Here is a 22,785-nt window from a genome sequence, read left to right on the forward strand (position 1 = left end):
AAATAGAACGTGTCCCACATTTAGAGAAGCTTTACTTCGATTTGGTGACCCCTGCTGGCCTACTGGTGTAAATTTACACCGTTCCGTGCCTCAAAATGATGAATGATTCTACTTTTTTGTTGCATTTAGGTGAATGATGTTACGGTCTCCAAGCTCTGTTTTTACAGGTGTTAGCGTTTTGACAGTTGTCATGCATGACGTTTTATGGTTACTTTAAAGTAAATACATTGTACTGTTAAGTTACATATTTGGTGGGGGGGGGGGGGATCGCACATCAAGTTAAAGTAACGTTTCAAGCGACGCGTTTGAAAGGTTTTCTAAACAAATGTATGACGTAAAAATGTTGTGAAAACTCTGTCATCAACAACTGTCATCGTTGCTTTTTGCTCCGTTTTTCCTTTTTTTTTAATTTTTTTAATGTTTTGTTTTTTAATTTACTAATTAAAAAAACACACAATCGAATCCATTATGATACAAATCCATTACACCTGAATGGAGGAGAAGGGGGCTTGAAAGCACAGCCAGAGAGAGAGAGAGAGAGAGAGAGAGAAAAAAGCCCTTGTTGAAGTCAATAATGGTCCCAAGCAATTCACACATATTTATTTCTGCATTTTAGAAGCTTCAAGCCAGGGAGTGAAATCCGGACAGGTTGTTATAGCTACGCAATCCGCGGGGGTTCCGATGTCTATTTAAAAGCCTCTCGGACCCTCCCCTCTCTCCCCCCTTTAAACTACATTATATATCACACGCACTGCAATTCTCAATGAGTTCCAAAAAAGACATCTTCAAAATTGGCGAGTCAGGGAACGTCTCATCACAGATCACCCTTTGGCAATTCCTCATGATTGGGTCCTAAAAAAAAGAGAAAGAACGAAAAGAAAAAAAACAAGCAAGCTTTTTAACTTTTTTTTTTTTTTTTTTCATATATGACTGTCAGCTTGTTCCACGGAGTGGTCGCCACGCGCGAGTTGATTGGCGCAAAGCGATAAAGATCCCATCATCGTCTCTGTTTGTTTCTTGGGCCACTTTGGTTCCGATCCGTGTGCGCGTCGGGCGGGCGCGCAGCATCAGGCTTCATGCTGGAGACGTTCGGACGAACTTTTTGGAGGATGATATTCCTTGGATGTTCCCTCTTGTTGCTCTGCGGGCTCACGCGTGTCATGGCAAGTTATCCCATCTGGTGGTAAGTCAATTTGGATGCAAAAGTCACTTCAAGAAGTGAAAGGAGTGTGTGCGTGAATTGTTAAAAAATTTAAATCGTTTTGTCATGCATTTTTAATATTTTATATTTTCTCAGAAGGGTCTTATTCTGTTGTTTTTATTTTTGTTTTTAAAAGCTTTCAAAAATAAGTTCTTATTTATTAATTTTTTTTACCTCGTTATCACATCACTTTCAGTTGAATAAATGCGGAAATTGACACTTTATTTATTTATTTGCGTGCAACCAACATCTGGGGTCTCTAAAATGAGCTCTTTTCCTACTGAGGGTGCAGCAGGTGCAGAAGTTTGACCTGCGTGTGCGCGTGAGAAACGGTCATCCACATTTGGGATGCTTGGACATAATGACGCCATTTTTAGTTGAAATTACTTCATAGTCACATTCTGTTATTTCTTTATACCATATGGAAAAGAGCTGTAGCAATAAATGATATCATAATTTTTAGGATTATATTGTAGTTTGTTGTGGTGTCAACTGCATTGCATCATACTAAGAGGTGTGTCCAATATTTTGATATTTTACCACAAGTTGGGAAGTTGTGGTTTCCTTGCAGTTTGTTCGTAAACACATACCAATTTATGTAAACTTTGTGGATAAGTTGGGCAGAAAGAAAGAAATGAGGCATTTAATTGGGTGGATCGTTGATTTATTTAACTTTTTTTTGTCATTTGTGTGCATTTGAATACGGTATCTACATGTATAACTGGAACCTTTTAAAGCATGAGCTGTTTTTGTTTTGATAGTAAAGTATGAAAAAATATGACAACAATGGAGAAGGAAAATTTTTATATATATTTTTTAAGCTATTCATAACGTCATTTTCTGAGCTTTTATTTGGGTCAATATGACAATACTGCAGTGCTTTGGTGTTCTCGTCAGAACCAATCAGTCATCAAGACAACATAGCAGAATAATGTCCCACACAATGTTCTGCTTTATTACAGTGCGTGGCTATATGAAACGGAATTTTCAATAATTCAATTATTTTATTGTCCACAAGTTATTTGATGAAACGAATCATTTTGGTCATGTAAATATTTTTATTTGTATAATCATATAGAACATTTTGCATGATAGTGTTGTCCACCCTGTCATTTTGTGGTAACTGCCCCTTTAAGAAAACCTGTTACGCTTTCAGTGACAGAAAGCCTACAGTATGATCAGCATTTTGTCTTTCCACAATGGAGGCCGAAACAGTGGATAGATGCGGAATAAATATTTCGACTTGCCTTTTGTAATTTTCATCTATAATATAAATGTCAATCTTAACATGTCCACTCTGTCATAGTGAAAAAACAATTGATATGGCAAATTTTTTTTAGCAATTAAAATTATATACTCATCTTGCTAAGTGAAGGCTCTGCTTGTGCTCATTAAATGCTAACATTAGCCAAAAATGTCCACCCTGTGGGAGCTTGATCAATATGTATTTCCAACAGCATCTACTTAATACAATGAATATGAAGTTACAAAGAAAAATTCAGATGTTTCCGGTAAAATGGGGGCACTTTAAGGTGATACTCATTTTGAGAATTTCATGGTGGGCCACATGGAACTTTCACATGTGCTGTTTGTGGCTCACTAGCCATAGGTTACTCACCCCTCTCTAGAACAAAACTGTTAGCTGCAGTATCAAGTGCAATCAAATCAGCCCCCCCCCCCCCCCCCCCCACTGAATAGTTTTCTAGCACTGTACATTATCGTTTGTATAACTTCCAATGCGATCCTGAGGTGCTGTTCTTGCCAGGTGTAATAATGTCTGTGCGTCACACGCAGCAAGCGCGGACCTTATGGAACATCACAAACGAAGCATAATTTATTTATTTTATGATTCAATATTTGCACATGGTTGGATACTGGGTGTATCTTCCTGTAACAGGTCCCCTGCTGCTTAGAGTGATGAGAAACTCATGATTATGCTCAGCTGGGAGGAAATCCTGATATAACATTTGGGCCGTAGATGGAACAAATGCTGAGCCACATCAGGACCATTGCGACTGCTTCGAGGAAAAAAATGGTCATATTTAATGCACCGGTGTATTATAATCTCATATGGGCAATGTTTGGAAGGATGTCAGTGCGTGAGACAGTTTGTATTTTCCATTGTGTTATCATAACACAAGCCAATTGAGCTACTTTGGAGTTATTGGTGAGTTTAATTTCGGAGGGCGGATCAAGTTTGACGCAAAGAAAGGACGACAAGCAAACACAACAGTTCGCTACACGACTGCTACCAAACAATCCCTCATTGACGTAATGTTTTTTTTCGTTTGGTAGGACTTATTTGTTTGTTTCGTGGCAACCGATCCCAAGGCAAATAACGTATTTGTAAAGCGCTGGCTTGGCGTTTCGCCGAGCCGGGCCACCGCGTCACGCTCCGGCCTCGGTGCCCCTACGACGCGCCGTCTCCTCTCAACCTGCCATGACATAGCCTGGCTGCACCCGCCCCCAAAAAAGTCACCCGCCAAACCCCCCCCCCCCCCCCCCCGCGAGTCCACCCCACCTTTAGAAGATAAATACCTGGAGGTGAAAGCTCGCCGCACATTCCTTTTCCCAAACATATTCACTTGATGTCAAAGTCGGCTCCAAGGCCCCGGGGCCCACGAGTAAAGTGGTAATTCTGAAGCGCCCTGCTTGGGCTTGCTGAAATATGCATTAAACCTGCGCACTTATATGAGAGGGGGGGCCAAGCGTGTACCCAGACAAATAATTGTATGTGTGTATGTTAAGTATTTATTTCAAACCATGCTGACCACTGATATCCAAAGAGCTTGTGAGCAGGATCCGGACCGACGGAAGTCTCCTGAGCTCGAAACTGACAGACAATATTCGGGTTAAGGTCAAAATTCCGGTTTCTGAAACATTCGGGATTACCATAGTTACTCCTGTATACATATAACGATCTAAAACCGCGACACACGGACGCCATTACGCAAGTCGGCATAATTTCAGCGTATTCATGTCACTCACCACGCTAATAAAGTCGTCGGTTTCCTCCTCGCTCTAAAGTGTGGTTTTGTGCTGCCTCTGAGTTTCGTCATGTTTGTTTACCTCTGCTTGTGCATTTCCGGTGGGTTGCGCGCCAGACATACCAATTTATATTATACGCATTTGTGTGTATGTCAACACAATGGGGCATTTTCACCATAGAGACAGAAAATGAAAACGCCACGGAGAAATCAATGTATTGAAGTTAGGTTCGCCTAGCAGATGGCAACGTAAGATGGCCGCCGTGCATACAAGTAGTTCCTGCATTGTAGAACAAGATCCCTTGCGAAAAGACCACGCGCAGAACACAAATGAATGTTTTGTTAAATGGAGGTACCCCGATACGCGTTTGTACGACCAAGTATTCGGGTTAGAAAAGGGGTACCCCAGGGGTCCTATTCGGGTTTTTGCACGTGTTTACATGGCCTTTCAAAACCCGAGTATTGCCAATATTTGGGTTTTGAAAGGTTTATTGGCTGCATGTAAACTTACTGACAGCGTTTGTCATGTTTGTTCCCAGTGGGCATTCCGTCAATATTGACGGAAGGTCCGTCAATCCGTCAATGACGGATGCCCATTTTGTTGATGATTGATGGGAAACATTTCGAAAAATTGACAAACTTAGCATTGACGGAATGGGGTTCTCGTCCGTCAATGTCATCGGCAATCCGTCGTTGACTGATGTCTCATTTTGCTGACGGATTGACGAATGATGATTGACATAATAACATTGACGGACGTTCATTTTGCTGAGCAATCGATGAATGACGGTTTGGCTTGAAATATTGACGATTGACGGAAGGGCGTCCCTACTGTTGACAATTGCCGAATGACGAACGCTCAAAATTCATTGACACGCCCACCTCTGTTTATTCCAACAATTTATTCTTGAAGAATGCGTAAAAGCAACAAAACATTGATCAAGCAATTAATTAACGGTAGTTTTTTTCCGGATTCCTTGGTTTCCCGACCTTAACTCTTCATCTTGTCTAGATGAGAACTCCATCAAACACTTTAAGCATGAACCAGAACATAAATGGCAAGCCTGACTATCTTTCAAGTCCAACTTAAGTGACCATCAACCTCGCAATTCCGGATGAATGGACAGCAAATCTCACAGACGCTACTAAAATCCTGGAGAGACACTTCAAGACTTCCATGTTCACTTCCTGTTTCGTAATGGACAGGTGGTGTCCCAATACTTTTGCCATAAAGTGTACATCACGCCCAGGTCCCACTCTTGGGTTGAGAAGTGGACCACAAAGTGACGCTTTTGTCGCAGATGTCCTACATCTCAATCAAAATTGAGTTCTGTAAGATCCACAGAATGGGTGCGTAAAGATTTATTAATGCAACAAGTGCCACGGAAACGTCAGAGGCGCCACCGTTTTTTTTTTTTCTCTCTCCCTGCGAGGCAACAGAGGTGGAGGAGGTTCAGGATGTGACTGACAAGGAGCTCTTTAAAAATGCGAGCCTGCGGCGCTTGTTTTCACCTCCCCTGCAGTATCACAGTGATGAGCCCGTGATGAATTGGTCAACGCGGCTTCCTTTGCATTTGCACTCTTTTGTTGTGCGTGTGAGAGGGAGCGAAGCAAAAGTCTGCTCCGCTCTGGGATGTGGACTCGGGGTTTCTGCCGGTGCTGTTTGCGGTGGGGGGGTGGGGTCGGGCCAAAGAGAGGTCAATTTGTGATAGCTCTCGTTTTAATGGCGGATGCGCTGACTTCCTCCAGGGCCGTTTTCAACTTGCTCACCTTTTTCTGTGATTTACTGTAGCGGTTCAGTCTGTAGAAATGAGGCGAGAAATTTTTGCCAGCACCAGTGTGACAAATAGCTCTGACATGCGCTTAAGGGCACGCAGAACCGTAATTCACTTACCGACACGCCGTGACGCCCGACAACATTGAAATGTAATCTTGAAATTCCAATTGCAACAAGCAATTTATATGTCATTGTGATCATCTGAAGGCATAATGGAGGTATTCAAGGTCAGCTTGTTTGGAGGGGGGTGTCATTTTGGCTTTCCACTGGGAAAGGGCCTCAAGCCAGTGTCAGGACTTTTGCTAATCTCGTTGTGATTAGTCTCTGGACGAAAGGTCAACAGATAGCGAGCTAGCCGCGCAGCTAAACACGACACACCTGCTGGGTTCTGCCGTTGCGTGGATATTACAGTAACCGGTATCATTTGGGTGGGTCATAAGATTAGTGGCGTGCAAACTTGCCAAAAAGTCACTTTGCGGCTAACCTGCAGGGCATTCGCCGAAAGTTAATAGTGGGATGTTCTTTAAACAATTTATCTCTGTTGCGACTTGTGTCGAGCACTCGGAATATTGATTTTAGTGAGTTGAATAAGCTGAACAATCAGGTCAACAGTTCATGTATTTATAGAAATCCAAATAGACTAGAGACCACTGCAAATCCATTTCTTGGATTACTGATAAACGGAGAAGATACAGTACAATGAAGAAGCTGTAATGCTAGCTAGCACATAATTCCTGTTGACAGTTGAAGACATTCGAGCAATTTCGTTTAAAAAAGATGAACAGACAAAAGCTACAGTCCAGTCCTGGGCAAAACCATGGTTACATCGGCCCGTCATTGACAGCTGCCCACCTTCGATGAGTGCTTTGAACCATGAACTGAGAAGAACTGACCCAGATCGACGGACTTAAACCAGCTCAGTCCATGTATTTTTTCAAGGTGCCGCGCCATAAAGCACTCACTGACATTGCGAAAGATGGCCGTCTGTCAATGACGGGCCGATGTAAGAACGGTTTTGCCCAGCTCTGCTACAGTCCATATCGTTCCACACCAGTCCTAACAATCCAAAGTGATATGACACGGTGAAGACAATAACTCAGTAGAGCGCCGAACTCTGTAATGAATCTTTGTGAAAGTTTGTGATTGATACCTGTAGCGGAAGAAACTTTAGTTTTAAAATGCTGACAATGGGAGTAAACAGTGTTGCCACTCCCCCGTAAGGAAAGTAGCTACTGGCTGTCCGAAAAGTCACTAGATGATGTCATCGCCTATTTACTCATTTTTTTCTTCTGTGGTTTTGTTGTTTTATTTTGCCTTTGAAATATGCTAATCACTTCTCAAAATAGCTTGAAAAATACTATCTACCAGGAGAAGTCGCTAGATTTGTCACTAGTCACTTTTGACCCCCCCAAAAAAAGTTGCCAAAGGGTTGGAAAGTTGCCAGATTTAGCGAGGAAGTCAGCAAGTTGGTAACACTGGTAGAAAAATTCAACAAACTTGAGCTGCAGTTGAAAATCTTCCACCGCAGTCAGTTAGGTGGTAAAGTGCATTACAGAGTGGTGACCAGGCATCCTGGTTCAACCCGGACAGTCGCGGTTTTGAGCCTTGTGTCCCGAGTCCGAATCCACCAGCCACATTGTTTTGTCCTACTATTAGGTAGGTTCCCGTTCCAGTGTCCCGTTTTTGTTTAGTTTTTTATTTTATATTTTTAGTCCAGTTAGCAAGCCAATTATTTTGGCTATGTGCATGTCATTTACACAGTTGTCATAGCGATTCATTCGCTAAACCAATAATAAAGGAATGCAACTGTTAAATCACTGGCAGGCGTGTTTTCATCATACCAGAACGAGAACTTCTTCCATGTCTAATAACCATGGGAAATGTAGTCCTACTAGCTTGCGCTTGCCAGTCAGACAGTCAGCGCATGATGAGCTTTTCTGGCAGCATATTTCCAACGTTACAATAATGCGCAACCGATCAACAAAGGTTGGATAATGGTGACTGTATTGCCTTATTTACAGTTAATGAACTGTCAACCAAGTTGGATTTAGCGTCAGCTAAAGTAATAACCAGATTGACTAGCGATTAAATTTGCTATAAATACAATAGTTCCTGGTTTTAATTTTGAAAATGTGGTCACGCTACAACGTTCCACTTGGCAGAGCTAATGAAGATCGCAACCGAGGGAAGGTGAATAAAAGCAAAGATGTCACGACTGAACCAAGTTTGCACTTGTTTCATCCTCAAAGGAAAACAGGGAAGGCTCAGAGCTGGGGGAATATGGTCTCGTGTGCGCGTTAGCCTTGATACGCTTACTGAAGTTTCGACGTAGCATTTGCACTCTTATTAGCCTAAGCTGGAGGCCTGTTAAGTGTGCGGATGGCTAATAACAAGGTGTAGCTCTCCTGGTTGTCAGCTTAAGGTCTATGAAGACTTGGAGATGCATTGTGGACTTTCATCTCAGGCAGGCCTGCAATTTCCACGCTCACAAAAAGGCCAGGTGGGAAGGAGATTGATAGACACCTAGCATGCTAGCATCTGCTAGTCAAATTCGCTATCACCTAATTACAGACAAAATTACTTCTTACTTCTTAACCATATATTTTTTTTTTTTGGTGCTAAATCTCAAACGCTTAATGACCTTCTGTGTGTCTAGGTCGCTAGCGGTGGGCCACCAGTACTCGTCACTGGGCACGCAACCCATCCTCTGCAGCAGCATTCCAGGACTGGTGCCCAAGCAGCTGCGCTTCTGCCGCAACTACTTGGAAATCATGCCCAGCGTGGCGGAAGGGGTGAAGATCGGCATCCAGGAGTGCCAACACCAGTTCCGAGGCCGGCGCTGGAACTGCACCACCGTCAATGACAATCTGGCCATTTTTGGACCCGTTTTGGATAAAGGTAATCCTTTTTTTTGTGTATTTCAATACATTTGTTCCTACCACAACCTGCCAATAAGAGATGCCCTGCGGCAATTTGACTAATGTACCGAAAATGATTTTCTCTGACGCATAGTGACCTCCCAACAGACCATTTGACAAGTGTTGCATGTGATTTTCATTACACATTCTCAAACCAGCCTGAGGAGAAAGAGGGAAAAACCTGCTCTTCTCGCATGCATCAGCCATCACGCTCGTTCAAATCCTTATTTAAATAGAACGGATACAACACTATGCCTGAAATCATGCATACAATCAAACTGCGTTGAGTCTTGTTGGAGTTTTCTTAAAGAGGGAATCCCCACTGATTGTTCTGCTGTTGATCCTCTGAAGCGCCTTTTACAACACTTCAGACTGAATGCTGGCGTGTTACCTAATATGTTGACTTTTAGTGATGATGAATTGCAACTTACAGGCAAATGTCAAGTCATCAAAAGAAAAGCTCAAAACAAGACAAATCCAGGCAGTGTTATTTTCGTGCACAGCTATATTTACATCGTTGAGTGGGAACTTTTCCAACAGTTTGATACAACAAATAAGTATTTTGCATATGTTATGCTTCTTTGTGAAGAAATGTCAATGATTATTGCCGAAAATCATTAGACCAATTAGCATTTAAAAGATGAAAACAAAATTTTCCCGATGCAGCAATTTGATCAAAAGCAGACAGACAGAATAAAATCGCCACTGAAAGGAGAGTTTCAGTTTTCACTGAGTGGCTGTTCTTTATCTACAGTAATAAGCATAATGTTTTTTTAAACTAAATCTGGAGTGTCATAATAGATGCGTAATTGAGTATTTTTGTAAAAAACAAAAAACAAGGGCAATGCTTTACTTATATGGCGCATATCACATATGAATGTACAAGATAACTTCATCTGCTTCACATTGTTAACATAAAAAAAAAAAGGCATAGTACAGCATTTAAAGAAAAAATAATTCAGGACATTAAAAAGCTAATAAAAAAATAAAATGAAGACATTTAAAAGCATAATAAAGAAATGAAATTAAAAAAATTACAACAACAAAAAAAGAACATGATTTTGGAAAAACTGAAGATCTAAAAAGCATCTTTTTTTAAAAACCTGGATTTAAAAGCATTTACGCTTCGAGGTTATCTTCAGTTCTGTTGGTAGCTTATTCCACCAGCGTGCAGTATAACATAATTTCTGATTCACCATGTTTGCTTTGAGCTCTTGTCAGTCAGTTAACTGGTTATTAGACCGCCTTGGCACCACAAGCATTGACATACATTACTATTGTGCTTTTATTTCCAATGACAAAGGTCTACTTTTAATCGATTAATCAACAAATAAATGGTTATCAAATTAATCAACAACTATTTTAATAATTGCGTAATCAGTTGGAGCCATTTTTTTATTAAAATTTGTCCAAATCTTCTGATTTCAGCATATTAAAAGTTATTGAAAGAAGACTGATTATCTTCTGCTTTTAATCAAAATAAAACATTTGTTTTTACTTTGGAAAACAATGACCGAACCGGTAACATAGTACAACATCAATGACCCCTTTTTTTTTTTTAAATCACTATACGAATACAAAGTATGAAATAAACACCAATCACTGGTTAATAATCCGATTAGTTGATTTATTGATGGAATAATCAATAGATGAATCAATTCTAAAAATATTCAAAAGTCTCCTCATATCTATGCCCCTCGTGTTTCTCTCAACTGCTAACGCTGGCCAGCAAGGTTCAACGACATGTTTCCAAAGCTCAAAATCCGCAATGTTGCAAACGTATCACCCAGCTACCAGAAGTTGAATCTAAACATGTCGAGCGACTGCTTTAATCTCTCAACCCTTAACACTTAATGAACTCTTGAGGCAGTAATAAGAAGGCTCGAGGACGTGTAGGAGGCGAGGAGGGATTCTCCGTCCGAGCTCCTTTTGTGGAGGAAAAATGCCAGCGCATCTCCCCCCTGTTGCTCCCCCCCTCCCGGAGCCCAAATTGCCGGGGCGCTGAGTGTTAAAGGGGAGGCAACGACTGGGCTTCAGTAGATCATTTTGATTGGATTAAGGTCAGTGAAGCCCTTAATAATGTGAGAGGTCAAAGTGGCTGGATTAAGTGCCTTTGTCAGCGAGCAAGCCGAATGACTCGGGAGCTCCCAGGCCTTTGATAGGGCTTAGTAGGAGAGGGCTTCCATTTCATTGGATTTGATTGATGCTGGTGTTTGTCTGTGCTACGGGTCCATTGTCCTCACTGGTGTCTGTTTGTCTGCAATTCAGACTGTAGTGTGTCCATTTCCTCCTGCTTCTTTTGGGCCAAAGGGGAGCAGGCGTCTTTATAGGTCTCACTTGCTTACCCGTAACGGCCCTCGTAATCCTCACCTTCACTATACGGAGGACAATTTCAGGCTGGTTATTGGGTAACATTTTAGTTGAGTTGACCTCCTTTCACCGCCGTGCGGTCAAACAGTTGCCATGCTGTCGATCGTTTTCCCTGTTTGTTTTTTTTCTCTCTCGCTCACTTCCACGCCCCGAATCGCCAGCCCTGCCTGCGGGCCGCGTCTGCGTCAACGCTCATTAATTTGCATTAAGTAAAGTGTCAAAACATGCACTGCAGGAATCTGCACCTTGATGAAAGGTAACAGATAGCCGTGCAGGTGTTCTCAGCGCAATTCGCCGATCCCGGAGCTGTTTTCGGCATTCCTGGTATTCACAGAACACCTCCCTGCCGTCAACCTGCGCTTTGTGAGTCAGTTGACGGAGGCCTATTTAAAACAAAATGAGGCAACCATGGTGATTTTGCAGGTGTGACAGGTATAGGTGTGCACCGTCACTCCTCCCTCAAATCATTATCAGCTTGATCGGAAACTTGATTGATGTCATGTGGGCGAAAAGCGCCCACATTCTGCTGGACTGAAATCTTGCTTTCACTTCAAAAAAGTGGAAGTCAACCATAAACATTTCTTGACAATAATATGTTTTATGTGACCTCACGAGTCTAAACATGACAATCTGATTAAGATTACATTTGTGGAATACGAGTTATGCAGCAAAATCCAGTTGTTTTGATCCATTTAGGGGCGGCCATTTTGCCACTTGCTGTTGACTGAAGAGGAGATTAGAGTTTTTTGGGGTTGACTTCCTCGTAAAAATTTTGGGGGACAATAATATGTTCTTTGCAGCCCCCCTTGTCCAAATATGGTATTCTGGTTAAGATTGCGTTAGTGGAATATGAGTTCTGAAGCAAAATCCAGCCATTTTTATCCATCTCAGGGGGCGGCCATTTTGCCACTTCACATCACAGTTGCTCAGGGCTCAGGCAGCGGCCAATCACAGCTCACCTGTTTTCTGAAGCTGCGCTGTGATTGGTTGTTACCTGAGACAATAATATGTTATATGTGACCTCACGAGTATAAACATGACATTCTGATTAAGATTACATTTGTGGAATATGAGTTATGCGGCAAAATCCAGTTGTTTTTATCCATCTCGGGGCGGCCATTTTGCCATTTGCTGTCGACTGAAGATGACATAATTGTTGCTCAGGTCTCAGGTAACGACCAATCACAGCCCAGCTTCAGAAAACAGGTGAGCTGTGATTGGTCGTTGCCTGAGCCCTGAGCAAAATTGATGTCGATGATGACAACAAGTGGCAAAATGGCCGCCCCCTTAGATGGATAAAAATGGCTGGATTTTGCTGCTAAACTCATATGCTACTAACATAATATTAACCAGAATGCCATATTTAGACTAGGGGTAGCTGTATAGAACATATTATTGTCAAAAAAGTTTTTAAAGGGGAAGTCAACCTCCCAAAAACTCTGATCTTCAGTCAACAGCAAGTGGCAAAATGGCCGCACCGAGATGAATAAAAACGGCTGCATTTTGCTTCATAATTCTTATTCCACAAGTGTAATAATAATCAAAATGCCATGTGTATACTAGTGAGGTCACATATAACATATTATTGTGAAGAAATGTGTAAGGTTGACTTCCCCTTTAACCTCACCGGGATAAGGTCGGGGGATGCGGCTAACGACCTGCGACCTGAGGATGGGAAAGTGTAAGTATTTAGGATGAGCTCTGCTTTTCCCAAAACGTACGTCTCACCATGCTGGGGGAGGGAAGCGAGCACGCCGGTATATCATTAACTCTGTGCAAGAAAGAAAGAAGGGGTGTGGCAAATGGAGTTGATGGGGGGACCTTAGCCCCACTCCCTGCTGGGCTCAGCTCGGAGCACAATATCTTTGCAACCATGAGATTAAGCAGGAGAAAAAGTGCTTTTCCCCATTCACACGCCCTTTAGATTGTTTTATTAAAGCATTTGAATAGGGATTTCCCCGTCTGCCGACAAGCAGGGTCCAGCCAATGCATAGTTCTCTGTTGCTATGACTTAACTTGGTCCCCACTAATCACTGGCCAGGGCAAATTTCATATAAAATATCTGGAGCCATTGTGGGACTAACGCAGCGTGACAGTGGAGGCACAATAGGGGATTCAACCCCCCAGCAGGTTGTAGGGACCACTTGGCCTGCCGGCGTTTGGCAAAGTTTGGTGGGGAAGCGCTGTCAGGGGATGCGAAGTGTCGTGAAACGCCATCAATTGCTCTTAAAACCGAGCGGTGGAACTAATGCGAGAGCAGGTGAAATCAATGTTATTGTCGGTGTAATTGGCCCCCCAAAGGTCAACCCCATGTTGATCGGCCAAATATCTTTACGAGGCTCGTGAAGGCCGCCTCACAAGCTCAGTGGTTTTTGCTTTGACGTGTAAACTAAAGTTGAAGTCAAGTTGGAGAAGAAATCCGCAGGTCAGTAACCATTTCATCCTTTTCCTTAGGTTAGCATCTTCCGTGTTTACATCGAGAGGCCAAGGCCTCTTTAATTGCTTCCCGGGTCTACTCCTTTGCTCATTTTGTCCCAAGATAATCCTCTTTTCCTCACCCCCGTTCACCCCTCGACTCACTCATCCTTTATCAATGCAAAGCTGGCAAAGGAGTTCATCAGGGCTCCATGTTAGAGCCACACTTCTTTCAGTAACACTCGACGTTTAAAGTAAGACTCTTCTTATCTGCGTTCTCCTGCATCGCTATACAGCTTAAACAATTAAAGGTACAGTCATTGATACCTAGCGCCATCTAGTGGTAAACTAATAATTCATTCATTAAAAAAAAAAAAAACATTGTATAGCATCTGTTGCAACTGGGGCCTGCATGTGGTCGTAGCTGAGTCCCGTGATTCGTGCTCCCGTCGCTTGTCACCTTCTGCTTTGCTCTTCCAAGCATTTACTACTTTTGTTTATTTTAAGGGTTTCAAGCAATTACATTTTTTAATCGTAATTAATCGCATGACTTCAATAGTTAACTCACGATTAATCACACATTTTATATATTTTCTAAATGTACAATAATAAAATGTAAAATGAAATATTTTTTTCCCTAAATTGAATACTCTTGTTAACGTAAAAGTAGGAAATATTTTAAACTAATAGAAATATGGCAACATCTTTTAGTCATTGATACAGTAATTTCATAATAATTCATAAAACTGAGTTACAATTTAAAATATGTACTGTACTGTGTACTGTGTGATATTGATTTGTGTTGAGGTCATTTTTCTGCCACTAGATGGCATAATTGCATTTGTAAGATGCTGGTGACAGCTCAGTGCATTTTTCTTTTCATATTAAGAGCTATCTAATCTTTAACATGAAGTAACTTGTGAAATTCTGCACATTTTTAAAATTGTAAAATATATGCATTATTATTAGTGCTGTCAAGGTGAAAGCATTAACTAATTAATTAATCACAAAAAAATTATCCCATTAATCATGTATTAACGCAGATTAATCACTTTATTAATTTTGACCGCAGATCCTTTAGCTGACAGCGGATGGCTACATCAAATGTGGTGTACATGCATTAAAGTAAAGCATTTAATACGTGTTTGCGGATGACATTCAGAATATTTGCTCATGTCAAACTATTGGGGTCATTTTTTTCCCATTTTAAATTATGCAAGTAATTAACTGATTAGAAAAAAAGAGGATGAGCATCTGCAGTGGTTAATTGTTTTTTTTTTAAGACGTCCTCATAACATTAAATGTCGAAAAAATTTACACAAAACAGGTTAATTAAGCGATTAATCGGGATTAATCAAAATTCTAAAATCTGATTACCGATAATCTGATTAAAAATGTATTATTGTTTATTATTATTATTATTATTAAATTTATTACTGCTAAATGTTGGCGTGGATGTGTCTGCTGCGTTGCGACTGGAATTCCTCCAGTACAGGCTTTCCAAGTAAAGGGTGTGTATTAAAAAAAAAATGGTGGCATTAAAAGAACTGTAACTCAAAATGATTACACTCATTTTGACACCCTTAATTTATTACATTTATTTTTACTAGCTTCTCCCGCTAGCCGCTCTTGTTACCTGCTAAATCCGGGTCGCTCGGTCCTTTGGCCTTGCTCGCCGAGGTGTTATGCTTGTGAAGTGTGGTCTCTCTGGGCCACCGTAGCGCTCGACGTGCGTGCTTCCGAATGCATTGCATTTCGGCTGCATTCTATGCTATAGCGACATCTCGTGGTCGTTTATTACACACGTTGGGGCTTTAAGAAAAATATATTGTCCTTCTACTTCAGATCACACCTCACCCATTTATTTTGAAGACCAGCAAAGACAAGTTGATCACCGCCACGTTAATTTGATCAACAAAATGGAAACAAGCTTGAATAATGAACGTTTTATTTTGAGCGGATGATTGAGTTAGATTGACACAATAAAGCTTTGTGGGGTAAAAAAACAAAACTATTTTATGAAAATAAAAACGTTTTTCAAATCTGTTCGCCATTGGAAGCCATTTTAGAGTTTCGTGTTTTCATCCAAGTTCACTTAACCATATAATATAACCTACATTTATGTGTAATCAGACTTTTTATGGTGTTTCTACAAAATACAAACGTGCAAAGTCGTCAGTGTGCATCGACGCAGAATCACACATCCTGTTTTTTCTTAAACTAACCTGGCAGTTAATTTGATCAACACTGTTGCCTCCCACCCTCTTAAAATGGTTATCCTGTACTTTTTGACAGTTAGGATTCTGTTACATTTATGGCTCCACCAAGTGTGCTTGCATACAGTAGCTGTGTGGCGTGGGTGGTGGAGGATGACAGTGGGCCTTTTTCTCTTGCGTCATTGTTGTCTAATGCCCTTTAGTCCTTAAACTGGTTGGAACCTGCTGTAAGGGAGGAGCTCCTCCTGCTTTTAGCTTTGTACTTGTCCCTTTCTTTCTTCTTACCCTTCACTCTTTATCATTCACAGAAACATGCACGAATGAATCTCTTCTTCTTTTTTTTTCGTGATACCACCGCTACAATAATTTGAACCACATTTGCGTTGATATCTGGACACCCGTTGCTGCCGTCTGCGAGGCCATTTCCTAACCTCTCAAAAGCCTAATTGAGTCTCTTAATGATAGACCTGTCACACCCGTGTCTTCCTCTCATGATGCCTGATGAGTCATCAGTTAAGTATGTCAGTCGAGAGACAAAGGCCCTCGCTGGCCTTATTCACAGACATGACGATTGATGTCTGGGATGAATGAAGCCCCACACTGGCACCTTTTGTGGATGCTACCTAAGCACATGTGGTCGACACCAGTAATGACCTCTGCCACAGAAGTTCACCACCAGAATGTGTTACAAGTGGTCTCATTAGCTTGTTCGCCTTTGGCGGTATGCGAGACAGGATTAGATGCTTATACGCAGGTTGTGATCTACTTTCTCCACCATGAAACTCATACATTATAGTAAGGTCCGAAAAGAGAAGGTGACATGATTACTTGTCATTTATATAGTGTGACACGACATTCAATTAAATCAGATAGAATGGCACAATTGTTCACTAAAAAAATTAAGGAGAAAAGTTAAGGTCATGCTTTTTAATGTAAAAAAAAAAAGAGAGAGAGACTGAAATAGATCTGCATCAATATTTTAGTGGTTTGGTTTAGGTTAGTGTTGTGGTTAGGGCTCATCCTGGGTTAGGGTGGGGGGGATAGGCTTCGTTCATTAACAGCGAATGGGGGTTGGAAAATATTATGGATTTGGAACATAAATTTGGAACTTCCAAGCATGGAACAAAAAATTGGATTCCAATTTTAATGCAACCTAATGGTGAATTGGAAGCGGCCATTCCATGCTTGGAATCCGAATTCCAATGATTGAAGCTGGAGTCAACGGTTCGGATTATCCATCCATCCATCCATCCATCTTCTACTGCTTATCCGAGGTCGGGTCGCGGGGGCAGCAGCTTTAGGAGGGAAGCCCACACTTCCCTCTCCGCAGCCATTTCAACCAGTTCCTCTGGCAGGATCCCGAGACATTCCCAGGCCAGCCGGGAGACATAATCTGTCCAGCGTGTCTTGGGTCATCCCCGGGGCCTCCCACCAGTGAGACATGCCCGGAACACCTCTCCAAGGAGGCGTCCAGGAGGCATCCGAACCAGATGCCCGGGCCACGTCAGCTGGCTCCTCGACCCCGAGTCCCACCCGGGCGACCGAGTTTCTCACCCTATCTCTAAGGGAGAGCCCGGCCACCCAGCGGAGGAAACTCATTTCGGCCGCTTGTGTCCGGGATCTTGTTCTTTCGGTCACGACCCACAGCTCGTGACCATAGGTGAGGATAGGAACGTAGATTGACCGGTAAATCGAGAGCTTTGCCTTTCGGCTCAGCTCCTTCTTCACCACAACGGACCGATACAGAGTCCGCATCACTGCGGACGCTGCACCGATCCGCCTGTCGATCTCTCACTCCATCCTGCCCTCACTTGTAAACAAGACCCCAAGATACTTGAACTCCTCCACTTGGGTCAGGATCTCATCCCTGACCCGGTTGGGATTAGGGATTCCATATTTGAATTTGGGCTGGGGTCGCGCAGCAGGGGCCGACCCCAAACATATATCTGTGTGGCAGGGCCCCAGGATGTTGTGGGGCTGAGATATTGGGGTCCGAAGTTTGGGGATCTCCAGATGACCAATCTTCCCCTGCTAATGCGTAGCCAAAAACGAATCCTTGAACCCCGGGTAAAAATTGGCAACCAATACCCCATTATCACCACCAAAGAAGTGCAAAGTGGGCAAGAAGCATTAGATACCTGGTGAGATTCAGGTAGTGTTGTGCTAGGGGTTGTTATAGTAGTGAGAGTAGGGTTCAATTTACCATTCAGGTAGCTGTTGGGTCGACGGGTTACACAGTAAATTCTGTAGAGTAAATTTGACTCTAAACAGAGTCTATTTGGTCCCACTTGGAATAGAGTAAAAAAATATATATTATTCAGTGAAGGGGTGAGGGACAAACGCCGTATATCGCTCATGCAGGCTGGAATCTCCGTTTTTGGTCTCCTTTTTGGATATAAGCAAACAGTAGGAGTGGCATAGCTCAGGTGATAGAGTGGCAGTCTTCCAAGCTAAACGTTGTGAGTTTGTTAGTAAAATTTTGCAAAAACTTACTGAGAATTTCTGAGTGAAAATTCTTTAATAGGTTTTTTCATGGGATAGGTAAATTCTTTTGTACACTGAATTTTACTCTGTTTAGAGTGGGACCAAATTTACTCTACAGAATTTACTGTGTAGGAAATATTCCGTTAGATTGTCACTCGGATTCTTGCACTACTGCTTCTGAAATGTAATACTTAAAAAAATAAATCACTGCACATTTATCTGGATTTGTGCCAACATTTTGTTGGATTATGGATTAGGTTAGTCATCGTAGATGTTCGAGTTTTTGTGGCTCCGGTTGGATTTGGGTAGGGCTAAAGGGTAGGTTTAGCCCTTAATTATATCTACAACAACAACCCTAATCTCTGACTCCAAACTTAATTCGAACCCAGACATGACTCCCTAACTTTTCTCAACCCTAGTAACCCCTACCTAACCTGTTACTCCAACAGCTGTCACAAATTTAACCCAAATCCTTCCCTAACCCTAACACCAGCGTTAGTTTATTCTTAGGTGAGGATTCGTCCCTCAAGACGTGCGCTAAAACTGCACCTCATCTTCCGTTACCACTTCTTGTCACCCGAATACTTTTGAGCCAGCGTTTGCATCTGTCTCCTTCCAGCCACTCGAGAGTCCTCATTCGTCCACGCCATCGCCTCGGCCGGAGTGGCCTTTGCGGTCACCCGGGCCTGCGCCGACGGCTCCGCCACCATTTGTGGCTGCGACACGCGTCACAAGGGCCCCCCCGGGGAGGGCTGGAAGTGGGGCGGTTGCAGCGAAGACGTGGATTTCGGCGGCATGGTGTCCCGGGAGTTTGCCGATGCGAGGGAGAACCGGCCCGATGCCCGCTCGGCCATGAATCGCCACAACAACGAGGCCGGACGGACGGTGAGCTCATTTGACAAATGAAGGTCGTAATTTGGGCTAGCACAAAAAGTCTGATGAATAAACATATTTTATCCCCAGTCTCTCTATGACAAAATTTTCCTGAAGTGCAAGTGCCACGGGCTGTCGGGCAGCTGCGAGGTGAAGACGTGCTGGTGGTCTCAGCCGGACTTCAGGGCCATCGGCGACTACATGAAGGACAAGTACGACAGCGCCTCCGAGATGGTGGTGGAGAAGCACAAGGAGTCGCGCGGCTGGGTGGAGACCCTGAGACCCCGGTACAACTACTTCAAACCCCCAACCGAGCGCGACCTGGTCTACTACGAGGGCTCGCCCAACTTCTGCGACCCCAACGCCGAGACGGGCTCGTTCGGCACCCGCGACCGCGTCTGCAACCTGACGTCGCACGGCATCGACGGCTGCGACCTGCTGTGCTGCGGCCGCGGCCACAATACCAGGACGGAGAGGCGCAAAGAGAAGTGCCACTGCATTTTCCACTGGTGCTGCTACGTCAGCTGCCAGGAGTGCGTCAGGGTCTACGATGTCCACACATGCAAATAACAGCTGCTTCTCCAGCTTGAAGATTCAGACTTTGGTCGGCTGTAGAGCCGTCCGGCCCCGGGATCCAGTGGACGAGACTTTGCGTTGTGTCGGAGGCCCGAAAAGTCAGCCTCCATTTTCCGGAACGCTTTCACGAGGAGAACGTTATGAGCTGTAATGATCCTGACGAAGACTACCGATTTCTCATGGGGACACAGACAGGACAGTTTGGTAAATGTCAAACACCATATTGGTGTTTTTATTTTGTTCTTTTCCCAAATGTTATCTTTGTCTTCTGTGTAGTTTAGCTGAGAATAGTACGACTTACGGCAGTAGTTAGCATTAGAGCCCAACCAATTAATCGATATTAGCTCTTTTAAAATCAGCATTTTTTTGTGTTTTGTTTATTTTTGCCCTTTTTTGCTTTACCAACACAAGATAATGTCGTTCAAATATTCTCCTATTTAGATGTTGTGCCTGTCACTATACGTCACTGGCATAAATAGATGAACGAAGAATATTTGTAGATCGAACTGTCTTTTTTTTTTCTCCGCCTTTCTCTGCGTGACGTGCGTTCTCCTGGCCAACAACGAGGCGCTCTAAAGTGGTCAATAATCCAAGTATTACAAGAATATTCTCTAAACAAAAAGCACAGAAATTTCGAACCAAAGAGCCGTACGAGGAAGCACCCCCCGTAAACAAACGCTAAAAGTCCAGCACTTGTGTCCATGTCGAATGAAGCTTGTGTCCACCTTTCTTTATCAGTATTAGGAATGTCTCACATGAATGGGAGGCGTTTGTGACGAGGGGGCAGTTATTTATTAAAAGGAAAATAAAAGTATTTCCACCATTTTAGTTTAATTTACTCTGAGGGGATATGAGAGCAATGTTGAAGAAGAAAAAAACATGGGAAAAGTCATAATGTTATGAGAAGTCCGAATATTACAAGAAGTGAAACAGATATTTTCACGTTTACGGTTTTTGAAAAAAAATAGTATTCTTTCAAGAACATTATTTTAAAGTGAAAATTTCTAACGTCATAATTATGATGTATTTGTTGCAAAAATGTCTTCATTCTGTAATGTTGTTAGGGTAAATATGACTTTTTGTTGGCTCATTTATTGTAATGTCAGGTTGTAACTGTTTTTTTAAATTTGAAAAATTACGAAATCATTTTCTTCATAGTGACTTTACAATTAGGAATATTTTTACAATTTTATTCTTATAACTGTATTGTCGGATTACCACACTGCAACATTTTAAGGCCTCTATACACCAATCCGACGTTGGGATGACAAAAATATACACCGCAACAAACCCATCACTATGTACCTTCTGCGCATGCGTAAAAAGTAATACCCCTCCATACCATCAGTGGCGGTAGTTGCTATTCCTCAATGTTAGAAAAAAGCAACTGGAAAGCTCTTTACGAGGGGTGGGATATAAAAATGTAAACGATGCATACTACTATCTTTTTCATTCACAATGCGCAAAATTGTGAAGGCTTTCCATCGCTTAACCGTTTATCCATGTTTGTCATTTGCTATTCTTGTCCCGTACGCTGATTCGCTATCTAACAGCCAATCAGAGTGATCATGTCCCGACCGGCCAACGGCGATTCAACATATTGCATCGGTCGAAAATGCCCCCCAGATGCTTTTACAGCCGCTCTGAAAGTGCATTCTAAACCAATCAGACGCACAGCCACTACTCAAGTATGCTACTTTTTTTTTTTTGCATTAAATCAAGTATTCAAGTAATCAAAGTCATCAATTATTACTTTTTTACCTTAATACTACAGCTTAATTCTCATAAAATTACAATACAGTTCAATGTTATAATAAAAAATTGTTTTTATATAATTCATAAGGTCCTCATTTTATTCTTCTAAAAATTCTAACAATATTTTCGGAAAACGACCACTATAATCTCTGAGGTTTTGCTAATAAAATTGACATTTTTGTTTCCAAACTTTAGCGTTTAGCTTGTAAATTTGGGCTCTTCTCATTAAATTTGGACTTTTTTCTTGATTTTTTTTTTGATTTTTTATGTCATGATGTTGCAAAGTTATTCGTGTTATTCTGATGTTTTTGCTCATAAAAAGACTATTATTCGCATCGTTTTGTATTTTTTTAGGATCCCAACCCCCTTTTCAGCGTGGCCATTAATGCTCCTTTGATACATTCACACTCAGTCACACAACCATCTTTTATTTAAATTATTATTATTATATTAAACATTACCTGGAAGCAAGACAAAATAACTTGTGTGTTTAGCAGAATTGTGTTGAAAAGATGACCAAAAGGTGTGAGGCTGTGAGCGTTCTCTATTCTCTTCTGACTTCAAAAAAAAAAAGCAGCATCACTGAGGCTATCAAACGTTCCTGCCCTCTAATGCTGCTAAGTCGACGTTTATTATTGTTTTATTTTATTTGTATTTTGTTTAATCGACGTTCATTATTATTGTTTGTTTGTCATTGTCTGTTTTGAACTTCTTACATTCAATATGTCTTTGTATACATTTTTGGTTGTTGCTTTAAATTCTTTCTGTGAAAGAAGTGTGTTTTATAAATTGGAAAATGTGAAGTTTGGATTAATTCCTGCATACAGTGGCGTTCTCCCTTTGAAGCAAAATAGAGTTGTTTTTGTTTTAGTTGCTTTGTAATCTGATTAGAGCAAACGTGATTTGACTTGTTGCTCCACTTTTAATTTAAGATGACTCACAGCCGCTCTTTGCGTTTTGTTTTTTTCCAAGTAAAAAACACTGAAAGCTGAATTGAGAGGTCATGTTGCCACTTTATTAGGTTCACCTGCACAGTTGAAGGAAGGCCTTGTATTTTGACCCCAAAAATACGTTGATTTTTTCCCCATGAATAAAAAGACAATTGAAAAAAAAAGTTTTTTTTCCCCATACAAAAATGACTTTCTTTTGAAAAATGCAGCTTTTTTGCAGGTAAAAAAACAACAAAAACATTCTTATGACTACAACTATGGAC

The 22,785-nt window shown here is 41.9% G+C and overlaps 1 protein-coding gene across 2 annotated transcripts; it reads left to right on the plus strand.

Moving 5' to 3' along the window:
• The first annotated feature begins 553 nt into the window (after nt 1-553).
• wnt3a (wingless-type MMTV integration site family, member 3A) lies at nt 554-22,565 on the plus strand. 2 transcript variants are annotated; one of them, XM_086082475.1, is made up of 4 exons: nt 554-1,183; nt 8,622-8,863; nt 18,988-19,253; nt 19,332-22,565. In XM_086082475.1, exons 1-4 carry the CDS (start codon nt 1,077-1,079, stop codon nt 19,809-19,811), a joined length of 1,095 nt encoding a protein of 364 aa, XP_085938601.1. In that variant the 5' UTR covers nt 554-1,076; the 3' UTR covers nt 19,812-22,565. The 2 variants fall into 2 exon arrangements, with proteins under 2 accessions (XP_085938601.1, XP_085938592.1); XM_086082466.1 differs by lacking the exon at nt 554-1,183 and having other exon boundaries at nt 6,228-8,863.
• Nucleotides 22,566-22,785: the final 220 nt, after the last annotated feature.

The sequence above is a fragment of the Leptonotus elevatus genome, chromosome 1 (assembly GCF_054856555.1).
Source record: "Leptonotus elevatus isolate MCC_2025b chromosome 1, RoL_Lele_1.0, whole genome shotgun sequence".
NCBI classification, from domain to species: Eukaryota; Metazoa; Chordata; class Actinopteri; order Syngnathiformes; family Syngnathidae; genus Leptonotus; species Leptonotus elevatus.

Excerpts from the sequence above, each read along its gene's own strand:
- wnt3a (XM_086082466.1), top strand. The coding sequence starts at position 8,494 with ATGCTAGCATCTGCTAGTCAAATTCGCTATCACCTAATTACAGACAAA. Across the intron at positions 8,864-18,987 it reads TGGACCCGTTTTGGATAAAG|CCACTCGAGAGTCCTCATTC; the intron begins GTAATCCTTTTT and ends GTCTCCTTCCAG. Across the intron at positions 19,254-19,331 it reads ACAACGAGGCCGGACGGACG|TCTCTCTATGACAAAATTTT; the intron begins GTGAGCTCATTT and ends TTTTATCCCCAG.